General features: G+C 54.1%; 2 protein-coding genes across 7 annotated transcripts; both read right to left on the reverse strand.

The window, feature by feature from the left end:
* Positions 1 to 1304: 1304 nt before the first annotated feature.
* Positions 1305 to 15470, reverse strand: plcd4b (phospholipase C, delta 4b). 5 transcript variants are annotated; one of them, XM_007910319.2, is made up of 17 exons: positions 15406 to 15470; positions 12447 to 12501; positions 11401 to 11559; positions 10798 to 11026; positions 10256 to 10385; positions 9742 to 9825; positions 9152 to 9386; positions 8634 to 8835; positions 8370 to 8514; positions 7500 to 7652; positions 7036 to 7200; positions 6486 to 6642; positions 5342 to 5458; positions 4754 to 4932; positions 4501 to 4636; positions 2416 to 2565; positions 1305 to 1871 (listed from the first exon to the last, which is right to left on the reverse strand). In XM_007910319.2, the coding sequence occupies exons 2-17, from the start codon at positions 12469 to 12471 to the stop codon at positions 1783 to 1785; spliced, it is 2355 nt and encodes a 784-aa protein (XP_007908510.2). In that variant the 5' UTR covers positions 12472 to 12501; positions 15406 to 15470; the 3' UTR covers positions 1305 to 1782. The 5 variants fall into 5 exon arrangements, with proteins under 5 accessions (XP_007908510.2, XP_007908512.2, XP_007908511.2 ...); XM_007910321.2 differs by lacking the exon at positions 15406 to 15470 and adding an exon at positions 14122 to 14435; XM_007910320.2 differs by lacking the exon at positions 15406 to 15470 and adding an exon at positions 13435 to 13867.
* cnot9 (CCR4-NOT transcription complex subunit 9) lies at positions 15321 to 21448 on the reverse strand. 2 transcript variants are annotated; one of them, XM_007910317.2, is made up of 8 exons: positions 21295 to 21448; positions 20501 to 20677; positions 18645 to 18760; positions 17764 to 17873; positions 17527 to 17636; positions 17023 to 17121; positions 16449 to 16540; positions 15321 to 15866 (listed from the first exon to the last, which is right to left on the reverse strand). In XM_007910317.2, the coding sequence occupies exons 1-8, from the start codon at positions 21316 to 21318 to the stop codon at positions 15698 to 15700; spliced, it is 897 nt and encodes a 298-aa protein (XP_007908508.1). In that variant the 5' UTR covers positions 21319 to 21448; the 3' UTR covers positions 15321 to 15697. The 2 variants fall into 2 exon arrangements, with proteins under 2 accessions (XP_007908508.1, XP_042191952.1); XM_042336018.1 differs by lacking the exon at positions 21295 to 21448 and having other exon boundaries at positions 20501 to 20758.
* Between the last annotated feature and the right edge of the window lie 266 nt (positions 21449 to 21714).

Below are 21714 nucleotides of genomic sequence, written 5' to 3' on the forward strand. Positions count from 1 at the left end.
CAGCCCTCCAGCCCCGCCCACTGGCTGTCAATCACAGCCCTCCAGCCCCGCCCACTGGCTGTCACTCACTGACCTCCAGCCCCGCCCACTGGCTGTCAATCACAGCCCTCTAGTCCCGCCCACTGGCTGTCAATCACAGCCCTCTAGCCCCGCCCACTGGCTGTCAATCACAGACCTCCATCCCCGCCCCTCTGGCTGTCAATCACAGCCCTCCAGTCCCACCCTCTGGCTGTCACTCACTGACCTCCAGCCCCGCCCCTCTGGCTGTCACTCACTGACCTCCAGCCCCACCCCTCTGGCTGTCACTCACTGACCTCCAGCCCCACCCCTCTGGCTGTCACTCACTGACCTCCAGCCCCGCCCCTCTGGCTGTCACTCACTGACCTCCAGCCCCGCCCCTCTGGCTGTCACTCACTGACCTCCAGCCCCGCCCCTCTTCCCGACACTCACGCGCAACCCCACAGCAGAAAGCGGGAGACGCTGCCCGGAGGGAAACGCGTCAATCCCAGGCCCGGGCTCCTCAGACATGGCTTTACCTGGTTTATGGCGACTCCGGCCCTGGAGCTGAGCGCGACTGACCGGGCAACGTTGGAGAGAGAGGTTGACTGACACCAACAACTGCAGAAGAAGCTAATTTATTTGAGGCCAGATCGTTACTGCGAGAGACCACAGAGTGACCGCGGAGTGACCACAGAGTAACCACGGAGTGACCACAGTAACCGCAGAGTGACCACAGTAACCAGAGTAACCACACAGTGACCACAGTGACCAGAGTAACTGCGGAGTAACCGCAGAGTGACCAATGACCAGAGTAACCGCAGAGTGACCACGGTGACCAGAGTAACCGCGGAGTGACCACAGAGTAACCGCAGAGTGACCAATGACCAGAGTAACCGCAGAGTGACCAATGACCAGAGTAACCGCAGAGTGACAATGCAGCTACAGGCAAACAACAACAATGCAGTGGCTCGTTACTACTGCAGGGGGAGGAGCTAAGGGGGAGGATGGGCGGTCGTTCCAGGCCGGGGGTGAGGGTGGGGGGGGGGGGGGTGCAGGACAGAGACTGATTGAACCTGTCTGAGCTTCAGCCATCAGCTGATAGCAACCAGTAGTTACAGTGTGAAACCCAGGCTGTGTGAGCGTGTGTCAGTGTGTGTCAGTGAGTGCATGTGTGTGTGTGAGTGCTTTTGTGTGTGAGTGCATGTGTGTGTGTGAGTGCATGTGTGTAACTGTGTGTCAGTGAATGTGAATGCATGTGTTTGAGTCCATATGTGTGAATGTGAGTCTATGTGTGTATGAGTGTGTCAGTGAGTGTGAGTGCATGTGTGTAAGTGAGAGTGTGTGTGGCTGGGAATGAGCCCCCCCACCGCACTCCAGGATCAGTTTCTGGGTCTTTAGCTGTTGACATTACACAGTATAAATAGCAGCTCCCACTGTTGGACATTGTCCTGACCATAAAAGGAGAACCAGCTCCGGCCAGAACCCAGCACAGTGCTGATCACAGTGTTGCTGCCAACGTAGACGGTATTTACCAGCAGCAGCACAGGTCTCCTGGTCCTCACTGTGCTCTGCAGAGAGAGTGTGAGTGTGAGAGAGTGTGGGTGAGGAAGTGTGAAGCAGTGTGAAGGTGAGGGAGTGTGGGGTTGAGGTATTCACATGGTTTAATATAAAACAACATTTTCTGGAAATGTTTATAAAACCAGGGCTGAGCCGGTGGATGGACCATTGCCAGGCGGAGCTTTGCCGGAGTGGGGAGTGGGGAGGGAGAGTTGCCAGGCGGAGTCAGTCCTCAGTGATCCTGATGTGCACAAACAGTGCGGAGGGCGGGATATACGTGCCATCCCGGGAAAGCAGGTGGATGTGACGATAACCTGGGAAACATTGTTAACACATGAGACAGCAGGGAATATCACCAGAGCCTCACCCTGTATACATACAGCAACTCACCAGAGACTCACACAGTCACACAACAATTCAGTCACACAGTGACTCGCACAGTCACACAGAGACTCACAGTCACACACTCACAGTCACACACAGACTCACACAGTGACTCAGACAGAGACTCACAGTCACACAGCAACTCACACAGACTCACAAATCACACAAAGACTCTGCAGTCACAGAGTGAGCGACCCCCCACCCCTGAAAAGAGACGAGAGTTTCTCCAAATGGTCTGACCAACGATATCCCCCAAATAAAATCAGTTGTTCACTTTGTGGCTGTTTGTGGGACTTTGCTTGTGCATTATTTGACTGCTGGGTTTGCCCACAAAACACTTATAATAATAATCCTTGCATTTGATACAGCGCCTTATCACATCTTCTAGACGTCTCAAAGCAATTCACAGAATATACTGTAAAGTAAATTGACTGTAGTCTGTGCACCCAGTGACACAATAAGAGAAACACTGACCTTGCTGTACACAGCTCAACGGCATTGTGAACTGTCCCACAAAGTCGTTCTTCGAGGTCATGTCGTAATCCTCAACCACAAAGCGAATGAGAGCGAGTTCAGGAACCTGGATGCTGAAGGTCAAGGTTTCGTACCACACTGGGTTAAAACCTGCAGAGGAGGTGAGACACCGGTCAAATCAGCAAAGAACATGATGCGGCACAGTACAGCGCAAGGCCAGGAGGGTGTGGAGTGCAGGAGAGAAAGGGATCAGAAAGGTTAAGAAATCATGAAAAAATCTGAGGGAATGTTAAGATTAATAGCAAATAGGTTTTGAAATACATTAATGTTAAGAGGAGAGTAAAATGAGGGGGGGGCACTGTGTGTGGGAGCTGGACAATGGGAGACAGTAGCACTCTTGCTTCTGAATCACAAGGTTGTGGGTTTGAGCCCCATATTAAGGACTCTGAGCTCACTGTCTAGGCTGATGCTCCAGGTCAGTGTTGGAGTTGCATTGCAATGGTGGAGGTGCTGTCCTTTGGATAACACGTTAGCCCGAAGTCCTGTCTGTCTGTTCGGGTGGATGTTAAAGATCCCATGATACTATCTGAAAAGAGACGGGAGTTTCTCCCAATGGTTTGACCAACAATACACCCCAAATAAAATCAGTCGTGGCTGTTTGTGGGACTTTGCTTGTGCGTTATTTGACTGCTGGGTTTGCCCACAAAACACTTATAATAATAATCCTTGCATTTGATACAGCGCCTTATCACGTCTTCTAGACGTCACAAAGCAATTCACAGAATATATTGTAAAGTAAATTGACTGTATATTTTGTGGGCGAAACGCAGAGCAAATTGTGCACAGCAGCGTCCCACAAACAATCGTGGATTGAGTAACCAAATTATTATTCATTCTTTTTTGAAGAGATTATTATTTCCAGAAAAGCAATCTACCATTTGACTAACAACCGGGTTCCTACTTACTGGCAGGGAAACAGAGGCGTGTGTTGCAACAAAACTTGCCCAATGTTTCATCCTACCTGGGAATCAAACCCAGGTCTCTTGCTTGCGAGGCAAGTGCTCTAGCCACTGAGCTATAGGACTCCACTTTACAAGACGCCCTCCAGACGTGATAAAACACAATATCAAACAACCAATAATAATCCTTGCATTGATACAGCACGTTATCACGTTGTCAAGATGTCTCAAAGTGCTTCACAGAATTTAGCCTAAAGTATAGTGAATGCGGTAGCCAATTTGTGCACAATAATCTCTCAAACTGCCATGAAGTAAGTGACTGATTTTATCTGGGGGTTGTTGGCTGGGATTGCAAGAATTGGGGTATTTAAAAGTCACCAGGACGAGCACATGTAGAGGGAAGGGATTAGCTGCTCCGGGGAAGAGCAGAGTCGCTCACATAATGTCCATTGTTGTCTGACTTTCAGCTGTTGTGATTCTATGTTTCCACCAGCAGGTGGCGACATAACACCTGTGCTGTACCCAGTGCAACAGCGCCACCTGCTGACAGCCGTCTGCATCGCGTGGATTATCTCCAATTATAAAATCCTTGCATTTGATTTAGCGCTTTTCACGTCTTCTCGACGTCTCAAAGCGCTTCACAGATATTTATACTGTAAAGTGATTGACTGTATATTTGTGGGTGAATTATTTATTATCAGAAATTAATCTGAGTTAATCCATAACTCAATGTCGCCGGAATCCACTTACCAGTGTCAAAGCAATCCCATTGTGCAGGGTCGGGTGGGGGATTAGACTCTGCCTTTCCCTTTCCACTTAGTTCATTAAATGCCCCCTCCCATCCTCCCCCCTACCCCCGGGGATTGTCATCCAAATACCCTCCTCTTGTTCTAATATCGCTGCAGGATTTTTAACATCCACCTAAACAGACATAGACAGGACCGTGATTTAACATCTCATCTGAAGCACAGCGTCTCTGACAAAACAGTCATTACACTTTACAGAAAATCCTGTGAACACTTTCAAGACGTTCTTTCAACATGAAAGACACAGTATGAAAGATAAGAATATTATCAGTATGTTCCACATGTCCAGTGTGAGTTTCCGTGTATATTTGCTGCACTACCGTTGTTGTCGATGTACTTGGTTTCCTGTCGCGCGCAGTCACCGGGCGTCCCATGGATCTCCACTCGCACCAGCGGGTCCACGATCGATCCCTGTTTACTGTTTGCCACTTTGGGCAATTGCTGCCCACTGATAATCTGTAGAGAAACCAGCAAACTTCAGAGACACTCTAAACCCCATACTGACCCTCGCTCAGACCCCACACTGACCCCCGCTCAGACCCCCACACTAATGGCTGTGGGGGGCTGACATACCTGAATGGTCAGGGTGATTGGCCGGAAGCCTGTGGTCCCTGTGGGATGTTCGGGGTCGAATGTGGTGACTGAGGTCCTCATGAACCAGGGCTTCAAGACAAAGCCACAGCGACCATTCTGGCTGAAAAGCCCATCGTTCAGGTCCATGTGCTCTCCGGCCGTCTGGAAGTTTAAAGCCACTGAAATGGAGCAGAACATGTTCATGTCACTGAATCCTAACACATCAGCCCTTCAACCAGTCAACAATGATCCGCCAAATGACTAACAACTGGGTTCCTACTGACTGCTGGTAAACAGACGCGTGGAGTAAGGAAACTTGCCTAAGGTTTTGCACCGAACATGGGTCCTCTCGCTTGTGAGGTGAGTGCTCTAACCACTGCACTACAGGACTCAGGACACAAACACTGCACCCCGCTCTGGCTCCTGTGCAGCCCCGTGACCCCACTCTGGCTCCTGTGCAGTCCCGTGACCCCACTCTGGCTCCTGTGCAGCCCCGTGACCCCACTCTGGCTCCTGTGCAGCCCCGTGACCCCAATCTGGCTCCTGTGCAGCCCCGTGACCCCGCTCTGGCTCCCTTGCAGACAGTACCTATCTGGCAGCCAGCATTCCACATCTCCTGAGGGCTGAAGTTGGAGGAGTCGGTGCGGAAGCCGCTGGGATAGACTCGCGAGAGCTGCCAGGTGTTGTGACAGACAAACTCGCTGGCTGTCAAGAGAGGACAAACAGACAGTCACACTGATATACACAAACACATCCGCACCCCACACACAGACACACACCCCCTCCCCACACAGACACACACCCCCACACACACCCCACACACACAGACACACACCCCCCCACACACAGACACACCCCCCCACACACAGACACACCCCCACACAGACACACCCCCACATACACACACCCCACACATACAGACACACACCCCCCTCACGCACCCCCACAGATACCCCCCCACACACAGATACCGCCCCCCCCCACACAGACACACCCCCACACAGATACACCCCCACACACACAGACACATACCCCCCCACAGACACATCCCCACCCCCACACAGACACACACACCCGCCCACACACACAGACACACACCCCCACACAGATACCCCCCCCACACAGATACCCCCCCACACACAGACACACACCCACCCCCCACTTAGACACCCCCACCCCCACACACAGACACACCCCACCCCCAGACACCCCCCCACTCACACAGACCCCTCCCACACACAGACACCCACCCCCCACACAGATACTCACCCCCCCACACAGACACTCACCCCCCACACACACAGACACCCCCACCCCCCACACACACACAGACACCCCCACCCCCCACACACAGACACCCCAACCCCCACACACACAGACACCCCCACCACACACACACAGACACCCCCACCCCCCACACACAGACATACACACACCCCACACCCCGACACACACACACGCCGACACACACACACGCCTACACCCCCACCCCACCCCGCACACACACACCCACACCCCATACACAGACCACCCTCCCCCTGTTTTCCTCATCTCCTGTGTGTCCCTGTGGCCAGTGCTCGGGCTCACATGGTGCTGATCTGTACATTTGAAAGCCCCCACAGTTTAGAGCTGAATGTCTGAGCTCAACCAACTCTCATCTCCGGCTGCTTTGTGCCAGGAGTCAGAGGAAGGGAGACCCTGAGATTCAGTCTGTGGTTTCCTGGTCACTCACCAGCCTCCCGGATCAGCTTCCTGGCCTTGGACTCAGTGAAGGAGGAGAGCTCATAGCAGTGATAGTGCTGCCGCGAGTGATGGAAGCTGTGGAAGTGAACGCTTTTACAGTAAACTACACAGTCTGACAGCTCCTTAGCCAGACTCTGCTTGGAGACCTGCGGAGAGAGGGACAGAGGCTGTGAAGCAGCGACTCTGATACCCACAGCCAGGGAACATGGACCACACAGCCTGAGGCACGTGTGCCGGGGGGACGCCCTGCGCCGGGGGGACGCCCTGCGCCGGGGGGGACGCCCTGCGCCGGGGGGGACGCCCTGCGCCGGGGGGGACGCCCTGCGCCGGGGGGGACGCCCTGCGCCGGGGGGGACGCCCTGCGCCGGGGGGGACGCCCTGCGCCGGGGGGACGCCCTGCGCCGGGGGGACGCCCTGCGCCGGGGGGGACGCCCTGCGCCGGGGGGACGCCCTGCGCCGGGGGGGACGCCCTGCGCCGGGGGGGACGCCCTGCGCCGGGGGGGACGCCCTGCGCCGGGGGGGACGCCCTGCGCTGTTACCTTTTCTTTCCTCTTGACTTCGTTCCTGATATTTTCATCCTCTGCCTCTGCGGCTTCGTCCTCGTCCGTCACCTCCCCTGAGCAGGGGTCCTCCTCCGGCCCACTCAGGGCATCCAACAATGGCCCAATCCGCTTGCCCTTCACCAGGATCTTTCCTCTCAGCTCCTGCACACATACCGCTCACACTCACCCTCTCCCAGCCCATCTTCAATACATAGCGAATACCCAGAACCAATTAACACTAACCCCAGCAACAAGATTATTAATTTCGTCACCCGCTCAGTGTGTACTTGGCGATGAGGGATACCAGTGTGTACTGGGTTGCGGGGGGGGGGGGGATAACGGTGTGTACCTGGGGGTGGGGGAAGGAAAGGGGTAACGGTGTGTACCTGGGGGTGGCGGTGAGGGTGGGGGAAGGAGAGGGGTAATGGTGTCCCGGGGAGGAGGGGGTACAAAGGACTTACCTCAGGGGATGGCATGCGGGTGGGCACAGAGCCATCGATAGTGCCCATAACCAGCCAGTCTCCCAGGAAGTGCCGCATGTGATGTGCCAGGACTCGCTGCTGCTCGAGGCTGCAGTGGTTCTCGATGGACAAGATCAGTGGCAGCTCTGACACCTGTCACAGTAAGGATACATTTACTTGCCACTGTAATGTAGCCCCATCCATGGCCCTTTGCCAAGGCCCCTCACATCAGGACCGCGATTACTCTGGTGCTCAGTGAACCTGGTACCCAGGATTGGACTTGGGCTTCAAGAACATGAAGGCGGCTGGCACATCACAAGCTTTCCTGTAAAAGTCCTCCCACCACACTGAAGGCAGATGTCAGTCTGTAGCTGTAGCTGATTAGTAAACTCTGAGGCTTGGAGTGACAGCTGCTGGAAGGTGTTACCTGGAGTCCGAGGTCATTTACATCTGTACATCCAACGCTAGCCAGATCCGCAGTAATCCAGGGCACTCACTGCTGATGACAGCACAGCCCGGCCTGGCTCATTGGCAGGACCTGGAAGGGCCAAACAGCCCCTGTTAACCCTGCAGCCAAAGCCCTAATGGGTTGGATGGTCCTAGATGGACAAGCAGCGGGAAAGCTTGCCGCAGCAATATCAATGCCAGTTACCCCAGTGCACACTCTGGGGTTCCCCAAGCCTGTGCCTAATATCCAGAATTAGATAAGCAAGGTGCGTCCTCCAGGGAGAGAGAGAGTGCGCATTCCATCCCAGATGCATACTGAATTTGGAGCTCTGAGTCGCTGTGTTTGGAGACTGTTAATAGTGGAGATGGTTTCTGTGTGTAAGACACCAGGTAAGGGTTGCCATGTTACTGCAAGTTATTTACCGTAAAAGCGTATTTGCTGATGACGGAGATGACGTCCTTGAAGAAGATCTTGGATGTGAATGTGTGGCCGTGATAGACGACAGGCTCCAGGCCGGCTCCGTCCCAGCAATCCACCTCCACACACCGGCATCCCCTCATCAACGCTCTGTAACCAGAACACAACCTAACCACAGAGCCATGCTCACACAGGACCTCAGTCCCCACAGCATGTTGTCCCCGCCTCCCCACCAGGGCCTGTCTTCCCTCATCCCCCAGAGCCAGTACCTGATGTAGCCCTCGACACTGCTGTGCCCACGGAGCTGATCCTCCAGCAGGTAGGTGTTGTGTGAGGAGTTGATGAAGTAATGGTTGAGCGGTCGCGACATGTCCTGGTGCAGACGCTCGTGCTCAGGGTTGAAGATGGAACCTTCTGGAGAACGGAGATAGGCCAGGAAGCCATTCAGAGTCAGCGCCGGGAGCTGCTTGGCTAAACAAGACGTGACAAGAAATGTTAGTCATAAACCGAGAGTGACCCCCATCACCCCCGCCTTCAACCCTCCCCCCTCCTGTCCCTAATCTCCCCGCCTTCAACTCTCCCCCATAAACCCCCCACTCCTCTCGCCCATAGCTCCTGCCCCGCTCGTCCTCTCCCAGCCCTCACCTCCCGCTCGCCCTTATCGAGCCCTTGCCCCTCGCACCCCCACCGTCGTTTCTCCGCGCCCTTTCTTGCCCTTGCCCCTCCCTGCTCTCACCCTCTCCCCACCCGGGGTTCAGATGTCATTGTCAGGCTGGTGGTTGGGTACCTGTATCCGAGGGCTCATGCCTGTCTATCAGGGCGGAGGCCGTCTCCATGGCAGTGTCCGCTGGCTCTAGCTGCTGCTCAGTCAGGAACTCGGCAAATTCCCTTTGGCTGAAAGTCTGCCCATCCGCAGAGCAGTGGGAGAAGATCTTCCTCAGGTCCTCGCGCTCTGTCAGGGCCTTATAAAACAGCACAAACTCCTCTCCCTCTAGGGTCCCTGACCGAGACTTGTCAGCCATCTGAGGGTTCGAGGGGCCGGTCAGCACCGCGGCTACACACCCACTCACACTCATCCACTCGCACGCCTGCTCACAGTCACCTGCTCACATTCACCAGCTCATAGCATTGTGAAGTGTCTCCTACTGTAAAGAGTTTCTCATTGTAAAGTGTTTGAGTTAAGGTATTAGGGTTTCCCGTGTAAAGTGTTTCCCAGTGTCAATTAGGGTCAGGGTTAGGGCATTAGTATTAGGGTTACCAGCCAATGAGGATTGGGGATTAGTGGGTTAGGTGTTAAGGTAAGGTTTTGGGTTAGAGTTTAGGTGTAGGTACCCCTGCTCACACGCACCCCCACTCACTCACTCAGCTCACACTCACACACATAGAGCAGCTCCCATGCTCTTCAATGCTGCAGCTTCGCACTGCAGCCACTGGAGGGCGCCTCCTGCTATGTTCCATTTCCTGAATGGACAAAAGGCGATTTCAGGACAGAAACCAGGAAGGTTTTCACCCAGAGACTAATTAGTGGGGGGGGGGGGGCGGTGGGGGGGTGAGGCCAGTGGGGCAGGTTGGGGTTTTGAGGTCAGGGGCACTTGGACTCATTTAGACAACAGCTCAATGCTGCGTCGGGGAACGGTCGTTGGATTTGTAGAGGGATGAGAGCAGGTGGGCCGAAGGGTCTTCATGTTGTTGCTAGGTTTGATTTCTTGGTTGCGATGCCAGCTCTCGCAGGGCTTGACCGACAGCAATGACAGGGACAAGAGACAGAACAGAGGAGCCTTCAACACCAAACAATCACCGGCCGACACCAGTGCTGGCCAAGGAGCAGCCTGACACCTCACCTCCCTCACACTCTCCATCTCACATCCCTCGGCACCTGTCGATCACTCACCTCAAACAGGCTGAGCGCATGCAGCTCGTTCATGTTCACATTCATCATTTTCAGCAGGTCTCGCACTTCCTTAAAGTTCATTCTGCCGTCTTTATCCTTATCTGCTTTCTGGAACCAGTCCCTGATCCACGTCAGGCCCGAGTGAAGGAAAATCATCTGTGCACAACGCACTCAACAACAACTCCCAGGTCAGGGTTAGAGACACAATAAAGCTCCTTCTACACTGTGCATCCATATTCCCAGGTCAGGGTTAAGGACACAGTAAAGCTCCCTCTACACTTGTGTGTCCACACTCCCAGGTCAGGGTTAGAGACACAGTAACGCCCTCTACACTGTGTGTCCACACTGCCAGGTCAGGGTTAGAGACACAGTAAAGCTCCTCTACACTGTGTGTCCACACTCCCAGATCAGCACTAATTTGTAAGAACTGCAGGAAAATAATTTCCAGATTCAGCCTGAGTTGAGAAATATTCCCTCCTCACAGGTGCTTGTGCTGACGAAGTTCTGCCCACCTCCTCGGCCCAATCATTGCTGAAGGATATCGGTCGAGCTTCTCTTTCTGGTCCATGTTCTGGAGGCTGTTGATGAGAGTGCGGAGACCACGGACCCAGGACTCTGCCTCCTGCACCGACTCTGCCACCAGGTCCAGGTTCCCGCTGCGGCCCCGGAACACGATGGTGAAGCAGAGGCCGGGGCTGAACTCCCCAGCGAGGCTCTGTAACAGCTCTGACTGATGTCCCTCTCTCACCATCTCCACATCACACAGCGAGACTGTAACAGCACACCTCAACCTCACTACACGCCAACTCTACACGCCAACCTCACTACACAACTCTACATGCCAACCTCACTACACGCCAACCTCACTACACGCCAACCTAACTACACGCCATCTCTGCATGCCAACCTCACTACGCTCCAAACTCACTACACACCAACCCCCCACACACCAACTCACCACATGCTCTATGTCAACTCACTATATACTAACCTCATTACAAGTCAACTCACTGACCGTGACTCATGCTCGCTGACATGTTACAGGCTCTGATACATGTGTCACTCGCTCTGGCACGTGTATCATGTTCTGGCACATGTATCACACTCTCTGGCACGTGTATCAACGCTATAACAGGTGTACTCACACGCGGTCCTGGGGTTCCCAGCTTTCTTCGAGTTGTACCAGACGCTCATACAATCCTCCTGCAGCCTGTAGCACCGTGGGCGTTTCCAGCTCCGAGACTTGACTTTCCTCAGTACCGCCCCCCGCTGCATGGCCTGCACGTCCCTGTCATCCTGCAGGCCTGACCGCATATACCAGTAACATACATACACACACCTTATCGTAACATACATACACACATATCGGTAACATACACACACACACAGGTAACATACACACACAACAGTAACATACACACATCAGTAACATACCCACGCCAGCAACATACACACGTGCTAGTAACATACGCACACACCAATAACATTCACACGTCAATAAAATACACACTCCAGTAACACACACACATGGCTGTAAAATACACACACGGCTGCAACATACGCACATACACAGCTGTAACATACACACATGCTAGTAACCTACATACACACACACAGACCAGTAACATACACCCATGTCAGTAACAGACACACACCAGTAACATACACAAACATGCCAGCATCATGGCAACAACACAACTCCAGCAAAACCCCAGTCTGTCAGCCTGGCTCAATTGGTACCTGACTTGTTCCGGAGTCAGGATTGTGGTGGTGGTGGGTGGGGGGGTTGGAATCCCATTGTACAATGCCCCAAATCCTGGGATCTTGAATTTTACCTTGTCCAGGCACTGGTGGGGGGAGGTAGGGGGGGATCTGCAGTGTAGCTGTGGGGAGGGGGTGTTGTAGTGTCAGAGGGTTACATTGAGCTCTTGTGTGTCTGTCTGCTCAGACGGACATCAAATATGCCGCAGTGCTATTCAACAAGAAAAGGGAGTTTCTCTCTCACGGTGTTCTGCCCAACCATTCCCCAAGATAAAATTGCAGTCACTTCATGACTGTTTTTGTGGACATCACTGTGTGTCGCGTTTGCCGCAAAACACACAGTCACTGCACTTATTCCAGGAATATCCCATAATACGCCAACAATACCTCATAATACCCCAGATTCTGACTGAATCCAGTTGCCACTTACATAGATTTGGCCTCGCAGTTGCCATCAGTTCCTCTCCTCACAGCAACGCTGAGCTCTGCAAAGTAAAACCATTTAGAAACACTCCAGCCACAAAACCCGGGGAGGGGAAAGAGTGAGTGGGGGCATGGTGAGGGGGGCAGACTGAGGGGTGGTGGGGGGAGTGAAGGTGAGGAGAGGAGCAAAGAGGCAGAGATAAAGAGAAGCATCAACAACAACTTGCATTTATATAGCGCCGTCATGCCGGACGGTGTCTTGGCAAAGTAAAGAGGCAGAGAGAGAGAAAGAGAGAAGAGAAGCTGTAAGGCAGTACCAGCACAATCACAGTACATCCCTGGCACCAGCTGTGGATGCGGAGTATGTGCAGGGGGAGGGAAGGCAGAGACCAGCTCCTCCCTCTGAGACACCTCAATGTTGCTGAGTCAGCCCTTCCCCTCCCACTGCGGCTCCTCACAGTCCAGTCTCATACAGGACAAGGCATTGTACACCCCCCCATCTCATCCCACATTGTAACCCCATTCCCTGCTCTCTCTCTCCTTCCCTATCGTGTCTGTGCTGGGGCTCACTCCCCCACTGGAGCTCTCTACTCTAACCCCATTCCCTGCCCTCTCTCTCTCTCCCCATCGTGTCTGTGCTGGGGTTCGCTCCCCCACTGGAGCTCTCTACTCTAACCCCATTCCCTGCTTTTTCCCTATTGTGACAACGCTCTGTGTAAAATCATTTTTCTTCAATTGATGCCCATCAGAGAAAATGTATCTTGAACAAGCGTAATAGTAAAGAACTTGCTGGGATTCCCATTGAACCTTCTCTGCTCCCACATAATCACTGACACAAGCCTATACCCTGCACCGTTATGTAATGCAAACTGTTCCCTGTTGACTGTGAAACCTACACACTGTTCAGTAACTTTTGCAATAATTGTTGCATAGATTGTAAAACTATTAACACAAGCTGTTTCAGTGACACGCAGAGGAAGCTGCTCCAGTGTTACCTCACTCCTCAATAGGGCTTCAGTCTGTGTGTGAGACTGTGTCCAAACAGCTCCTCATGGCTCCCAGCTCCTGGCTCCTTCAGCCCATATGTCCCGGATCAAGCAGGAGGTAGATTGCTGATAAATGGGGAAGTGTCTGCAGGATGTGGCCCACACTGATCTGTGGCTGAGCAGCTGCTCAAGCTCCCCGCCACCAGCTGCGGGATTATGGCTCAATGGGAAAAGATACGCTTCTGAGCAGTGGGCAGGAAGATGCTCACATACATTTCATGCTGAGCTGTGATGCTGACCAGAAAGCTCGCAGGGAGTGCCTCCAACCTGCCACCCGCCCAGTGAGGCCTCAGATGACAAATGACCGACTAGTGATAGGTTTCTAACTGCATCGGAGACATCCCTCCACACACCTGATATTTACACCTCACCCTAATCCCAGAGTGTGCACACACACACACATACATCACACACACAGTAGTGCACACAGGAGTGCATAGGTACACACACATACGTACATACACAAGCGTACACACGCACACATACATACACACACACAGACACGGGAGTGCACACAGACACACACAGGATTGTACACAAATCCTATTTGGAGAAGTGCACACACAAGGTGTAACATAAACATATACACACACACAGGGTGGGATGTAACAAGCACCAGAGACTGTGGATTCTCACCAGAGCAGAGTGGGCAGGATTGAGAGCCGGGAGCGGCTCAGACACGGTGTTGGGTGAGGGAACTGGAGCATTGTGCTGAGCACAGGCTGGGAAGCCAGGAGGTGAAGAAAACTGATCGGTGCCATCAGAGCCAGACCTTAAAGCAAGGATGTTGGGCGTTGCCGGCTGCTGGTGTGAGCTACTGTGGCAGCATCACTGCTTATACCTTCGCCTTCATTATATCTCCCGTCTGGTGAGCGATCTGAGGGGTCCGAGCAGAGAGCAGGGCAGGGGCCTGACAGGAGACAAGGGTCCCCTCCCCCTCATCTTCCCAGTTAGGCTGTCTGCAACCACAAACATGTGTTTTTAACCTGGGAGTGTGGAAGCACAGTAACGAGGGAGCTTTACTGTGTCTCTAATCCTGACCTGGGAGTGTGGACACACAGTGTAGATGGAGCTTTACTGTGTCTCTAACCCTGACCTGGGAGTGTGGATGGACAGTGTAGAGGGAGCTTTACTGTGTCTCTAACCCTGACCTGGGAGTGTGGACACACAGTGTAGAGGAGCTTTACTGTGTCTCTAACCCTGACCTGGGAGTGTGGACACACAGTGTAGAGGAGCTTTACTGTGTCTCTAACCCTGACCTGGGAGTGTGGACACACAGTGTAGATGGAACGTTACTGTGTCTCTAACCCTGACCTGGGAGTGTGGACACACAGTGTAGAGGAGCTTTACTGTGTCTCTAACCCTGACCTGGGAGTGTGGACGCACAGTGTAGAGATGTGAGCCATTGATTAACTGTCTGAGGAATGAAAGGCAAGAATGACAACACAGCTTTAAGTGTGTGCTTGTCCCCTGAGATGGTCAGGGTAACAGATACATATTTAATGAGCGGACACTGGATCCCGCAGCTTGCCTCGCTCCAGGAAGTGGGAACATTCAGGGCTGCAACCAGCTCGTCACCAAGGATTGTGCGGGCAGGGGTTAGAGACAGAATAAAGTTCCTTCTATACTGCGTGTGTCTGTGTGAGAGACAGTGTAAGGGAGTGACGGTGCACATCCATGCCTGTATGTGTGTGTTACAAGCATCATCCTCATAACTGTGGGTTAGATTCCCCCCCTGCTGTCCCCCTTCCCCCAGTCCTGCCCCCCACGCCCACTGCACCCCCTCCATTGCGTGAGGAAAGTTGGTGCAGGATTAAAACACGACAGAGGAGGGATTGGAGACAGAGGAATATTTATAGACATTTACTGACAGTGAGTCACTGACGCTGTTTCACTACAAACTACAAACTAAAAACTCACAGCAATTCAGGAAACTCTCTCCAGAGACGCCAGTGAGCACCGGGAGCGGCTCCTCTCCCCTCCTCACACACAGCCTCAGCCCCGCATGGCCTACAGGGCACGGCCCTCCATCACACATAGTCCCTCCCCACAGCTCACAGAGCAGGGGATCTCACACTAGCGTCACAGCCTGAGCCACCCCCCACCACACACAGCCTTGCCAATCACAGTCCTGCAAGGTGGGTTAGGCTGGAGCTGGTGGGGAGGGGGCTGGTGACCGCCTGCGGGGTCAGGCAGTGCCAGGGGAAGCCCTTCACTGGGGTGGCAGTGGGATGCCCCGAGGGTCAGTCACTTGCCCGTCTTGGAGGTTCTTGACGAGCTGAGCCAGCCAGCGCTTGGTCGTGGTGTCGTCCTTCAGCACCTGAGCAAATGTGGTGTCTTTCAGCTGGTCAGGAAGACACTGCCTCAAGGCCTCCCGCGCCCTGCAACACACACAGCGTCAGTGAGGGGGGCAACACACACACACAGCGTCAGTGAGGGGGGCAACACACACACAGCGTCAGTGAGGGGGGCAACACACACACACACAGCATCAGTGAGGGGGGCAACACACACACACACAGCGTCAGTGAGGGGGGCAACACACACACACACAGCGTCAGTGAGGCGGGCAACACACACACACAGCGTCAGTGAGGGGGGCAACACACACACAGCGTCAGTGAGGGGGGCAACACACACACACACAGCGTCAGTGAGGCGGGCAACACACACACACACAGTGTCAGTGAGGGGGGCAACACACACACAGCGTCAGTGAGGGGGGCAACACACACACACAGCGTCAGTGAGGGGGGCAACACACACACACAGCGTCAGTGAGGGGGGCAACACACACACACAGCGTCAGTGAGGGGGGCAACACACACACACAGCGTCAGTGAGGGGGGCAATACACACACAGCGTCAGTGAGGGGGGCAACACACACACAGCGTCAGTGAGGGGGGCAACACACACACACACAGGGGTGGTGCTCACTAGCCATGGCTTCACTGATACTCACCGGGGATTGTCAGACAGACGGAGGTAACAGCGAACCACGTGCTTCAGCAGCCGCGCCGACGGCTCTTTGGAAAGTTGCAGCACCATCTTCCCCTGTGTGGACAACAGAACCTTCATCATCACCACTACCATCATCATCATCATCACCATCATCACCAGCACCGCATATCGGCCGCTTTTATAGTCACCATCACTGCACACAGCAGAGTCATTGGCCACCACACACTGTCACCATCACAGCCCCACACGCTGAGCGATGGCTCCAGGTGTTGGTGTGGCGTTTGAGCTGAGGCCGGTTACTCACTTCTCTGCAAACCAAACGGTGGATTCCAGGCACTGGACGTACGACCGGGTGTCACAAAGTAGGATCCAGGTCACACCTTCCAGCAGCTGTAACCCCAGCCTCAGAGTTTCCTCATCAGCTACTGATGGACATCAGCCTTCAGTGTGACGGAAGGACAGATGTCGCCCCCCCCCACTCCCAGCACTGACACCCCACCCTCCGACAGTAATACCACCCCTCGCCTCTCATCAACCCCCGGCAGTGACAAGCCGTCCGCTGATCCCAGACTCACCAGAATCATTGCCACATGAGAGAAACGCTCGTACGTCTGGCAGATGTAGGCCAGCCCCGTGTCATCCAGGAGAATCTTCTGCAGAATAAACGTGGCGACCTGCAGCGATAGAGAGTGTCAGAGAGAGTGTGAGAGAGAGAGTATCAGTGAGGGGAGAAACAGTCAGTGAGAGTCAGTGAGGTAGAGAGAGAGAGAGTTGGTGAGAGAGAGAGTCAGTGAAAGAGAGAGAGTTGGTGAAAGAGAGAGTCGGGGAAAGAGAGAGAGTCGGTGAAAGAGAGAGTCAGCTAGAGGGAGAGAGAGTCAGTGAGGGGCAAGAGTCAGTGAGGGGGGGAGAGTCAGTGAGGGGGGGAGATTCAGTGAGGGGGGGGAAGAGTCAGTGAGAGGGGGAGAGTCAGAGAAAGTCAGTGAGAGAGAGAGTCAGTGAGGGGAGAGAGAGAGAGAGAGAGACGCTTACACACATGGCAGCCCTCCCCCCGCTGACAGAGCCATGGGATCTGTACTCACTGTTTTAGACAGTTCACTGCCTGATTCCATGATCCGCAGACAGAGAGGGATAATCTCTGTTGTGAGGAGAAAGTTAATCACTTCCTGCTCATCAGTTTTCACAAGTGCTCCTGCATCAAATACAACAGTCAGTGAGTGAGTGAGTGAGTGAGTGAGCGAGCGCAAATGTGAAAGTGAGTGCCGAGGCATCAGACTGCTTGCAGTCACACTGACCACCGGGCGCTGTGTTATGCTCACCAATGACGCCCAGACTGGTGAGACGCAGGTACTCGAAGGGCCTGGTTTTGCTGACCGTGTGGAGAAATGGATACAGGAAGAGTGGGATGTGGGCTGCAAGGAAAGCCGACCTGGAACACAGCACCAACACACATCACACATTACACCACAAAGCCAACAAGAAATCACATGACTGACTCCTACATTAACATGATTGTCCCTCTCCTCTCGGCCAGCATCCCCGGGTTCCAGCCTCTTCTGTGGGACAAGTTCCAGGGAGCAACTTTACTGCTGCCCAATGTCTCCACCAGTTTGTTAAGTTGTACTGTGGCCTCTGGCCACTGTGATAAAGACTGTAACAGAGGTGACAGTGTCACAGCCAGAAAAACCCCAGCTCCCGAAAATATCCAGCAACAAGGGTTCCCGACACTGACTCTAACCCAGTGACAGGGTCTCAGCCAGAAACTGCTGGCACAGAAATTCTATCATCCTGACCTGAAACAAGGCACCTTGTTCCTCTCTCTGCAGCAAATTAACAAGTGCTGGGAGGACAACATAAAGGAACAAACTGCCATGTGCTTCTCACATCGACCTCAAACACAGGCCTGGCAGTGACTGGCACCAGCCTGCGGATGGGGGGAGCACCGGTCGGGGGGCGGGGGGGGGGGGCCACCGGCGTGGGGGCAGTGAGGGGCACAGAGGGCTGGGGGCAGTGAGGGGCACAGAGGGCTGGGGGCAGTGAGGGGCACAGAGGGCTGGGGGCAGTGAGGGGCACAGAGGGCTGGGCGCAGTGAGGGGCACAGAGGGCTGGGGGCAGTGAGGGGCACAGAGGGCTGGGGGCAGTGAGGGGCACAGAGGGCTGGGCGCTGTGAGAGGCACTAGCTCTCCCTGGGGGCACTTACCTAGTTTCTGGGTGAGAAGCCACACACTGAAGCAAGGCCAGGGCGTTGCACACACGGTTAGACTGATGTGCTGTCAGTGTTGGGGGGTTGATCGATGGGTAAATATTTACAATCTCCTGGAGAAAAACTAGTATTATATTTACCAGAAGCAAATGTAACATTTCATATCTTCAACTCTAGTTCCATGACCTCAACACACCACTGGCTCCCCACACAATAACAGTATAATAATAATAATAATAATAATCCTTGCATTTGATATAGCGCTTTTCACGTCGGGAGGACGTCCCAAAGCGCTTCACAGAATAGACTGTAAAGTGAATTGACTGTATATTTGTGGGCGAACGCGGCAGCCAATTGCGCACAGCAATGTCCCACAAACAGTCGTAGATTGAAAATGACCAATTTATTATTGTTTTTTTTTTGTTTTGGAGGGATTATTATTAGGCTCTGTGTGGAGTAAGGAAACTTGCCCAAGGTTTCGCCCTCTGCCTGGAATTGAACTCAGGTCTCTCACTTGCAAAGCGAGTGCTCTAACCACTGAGCTACAGGACTCCACTCCATATAGGTTAGAGACACAGTAAAGCTCCTCTACACTGTGTGTCCACACTCCCAGGTCAGGGTTAGAGACACAGTAACGCTCCCTCTACACTGTGCGTCCACACTCCCAGGTCAGGGTTAGAGACACAGTAAAGCTCCTCTACACTGTGCGTCCACACTCCCAGGTCAGGGTTAGAGACACAGTAAAGCTCCTCTACACTGTGTGTCCACACTCCCAGGTCAGGGTTAGAGACACAGTAACGCTCCTCTACACTGTGCGTCCACACTCCCAGGTCAGGGTTAGAGACACAGTAACGCTCCTCTACACTGTGCGTCCACACTCCCAGGTCAGGGTTAGAGACACAGTAACGCTCCTCTACACTGTGCGTCCACACTCCCAGGTCAGGGTTAGAGACACAGTAACGCTCCTCTACACTGTGTGTCCACACTCCCAGGTCAGGGTTAGAGACACAGTAACGCTCCTCTACACTGTGGTCCACACTCCCAGGTCAGGGTTAGAGACACAGTAACGCTCCCTCTACACTGTGTGTCCACACTCCCAGGTCAGGGTTAGAGACACAGTAACGCTCCCTCTACACTGTGTGTCCACACTCCCAGGTCAGGGTTAGAGACACAGTAACGCTCCTCTACACTGTGTGTCCACACTCCCAGGTCAGGGTTAGAGACACAGTAACGCTCCTCTACACTGTGCGTCCACACTCCCAGGTCAGGGTTAGAGACACAGTAACGCTCCCTCTACACTGTGCGTCCACACTCCCAGGTCAGGGTTAGAGACACAGTAACGCTCCCTCTACACTGTGTGTCCACACTCCCAGGTCAGGGTTAGAGACACAGTAACGCTCCTCTACACTGTGTGTCCACACTCCCAGGTCAGGGTTAGAGACACAGTAACGCTCCTCTACACTGTGTGTCCACACTCCCAGGTCAGGGTTAGAGACACAGTAACGCTCCTCTACACTGTGTGTCCACACTCCCAGGTCAGGGTTAGAGACACAGTAACGCTCCCTCTACACTGTGCGTCCACACTCCCAGGTCAGGGTTAGAGACACAGTAACGCTCCTCTACACTGTGCGTCCACACTCCCAGGTCAGGGTTAGAGACACAGTAACGCTCCCTCTACACTGTGCGTCCACACTCCCAGGTCAGGGTTAGAGACACAGTAACGCTCCCTCTACACTGTGCGTCCACACTCCCAGGTCAGGGTTAGAGACACAGTAACGCTCCCTCTACACTGTGCAAGATAGGGGGCAGCACTCACACAACACCACGTACACCCGCAGCCCCACTGCCGGTACCTGTAACAGAGCAGCAATGGTTCCAAACGAGTGCCAGAGCATGGGCGCCAGGTCGGGCACAGATTCTCGCTTCTTGCTCAGCTCCAACAGGGCATTCTCCCGCGTCTCAGGACTCGACAGCTCATTAATCCATTGGTAAATCTTTTCCCGATCCACCTGTGCCAAGGCCGTGGCCGGCTGCCAACCAAACACAGTGTCAGTCACAGAAAGAGAGCACCAGCCCCCTACCCCCGCTCCACACCAGCCCATTCCCCCCCCCACAGCAGTCCCCCCACTCCCCATACCTCAGCCCTTCCTGTCAGCTCACTGCTCCCACTAAGCCTCGGCTGTTAGTAACGCTCGGGGCTTGAGTCAGTAATTTGAGGGTTCAATGCCCTCCGTTGAGCTCAGTCCACGCCGCTGCCTCAGTGCCACAGCTCAGATGAGAGGTTAAACCAAGGCCCCATCTGCCAGTTCAAGAGGACTGTGAAGACCCCACGACATCACTTGGAGGGAGTTTCCCGGGAACAGCCTCTCTCAAATATAATGTACCGTTCACTTCGTGGCTGTTGTGGGGCAGTGCTGTGCGCAAATTTAGCCACAAACATCCTGTGAAGTGCTCGGAGACATTTTACTGATGCGATAAGGAGCGAATATGGCAAATGTTATTTACAGAATAGCTACTGCCTCCCGGGATCGAGCCTCAGCCCTCTCCCCCGCGCCCCCCCCCGCCTCTCCCCCCGCCTCAGCCCTCTCCCCCGCGCCCCCCCCGCCTCTCCCCCCGCCTCAGCCCTCTCCCCCCGGGCCCCGCTCACCGCCCCGGCCGCCAGGCTGTGCATGGTGCTGGTGCTGGTGTCGGTGCTGGTGTCGGTGTCGGTGGTGGTGGAGGCGGTGGCGCTGCCGCTGAGGGTGTTGTTGCCGCCGCCGTTGGGTCCTGCCGTCCCTGACCCCTGACCCCGGGCTGTCCCGCTCCCGCCGCCATAACAACAATAATAAGACTACAGCAGCAACTGTGGCACCGACACCGACACCGCAGTGACCGTCCGCCGCGCGGACTCTCACACACGGTTTGTTTGTAAATATATTGTTGTAATAATAGGTTTTACACGTGACCTTTCAACCCTCCTCCCGCCTGTGTGTCAGTGACAATAATCACAATAACCCGCGGCGACAAACACCGAATAACTGCTAATAACCACACACACAAACACACATAATAACCCACAACATCATAT

The sequence above is a fragment of the Callorhinchus milii genome, unplaced genomic scaffold (genome assembly GCF_018977255.1).
Source record: "Callorhinchus milii isolate IMCB2004 unplaced genomic scaffold, IMCB_Cmil_1.0 Scaffold6, whole genome shotgun sequence".
Lineage (NCBI taxonomy): Eukaryota > Metazoa > Chordata > Chondrichthyes > Chimaeriformes > Callorhinchidae > Callorhinchus > Callorhinchus milii.

Coding starts and splice junctions, on each gene's coding strand:
- plcd4b (XM_007910318.2), bottom strand. CDS start 11,611: ATGTATGTTACGATAAGGTGTGTGTATGTATGTTACTGGTATATGCGG. Junction 8,836..9,151: donor GCATGAGCCCTCGGATACAG/GTACCCAACCAC, acceptor CGTCTTGTTTAG/CCAAGCAGCTCCCGGCGCTG. Junction 6,643..7,035: donor AAGTCAAGAGGAAAGAAAAG/GTAACAGCGCAG, acceptor CTCTCTCCGCAG/GTCTCCAAGCAGAGTCTGGC.
- cnot9 (XM_042336018.1), bottom strand. CDS start 20,749: ATGGGCTGGTGTGGAGCGGGGGTAGGGGGCTGGTGCTCTCTTTCTGTG. Junction 18,761..20,500: donor CCATTGCTGCTCTGTTACAG/GTACCGGCAGTG, acceptor GTTTTTCTCCAG/GAGATTGTAAATATTTACCC. Junction 15,867..16,448: donor CGTCTGTCTGACAATCCCCG/GTGAGTATCAGT, acceptor TGTGTGTTGCAG/GGCGCGGGAGGCCTTGAGGC.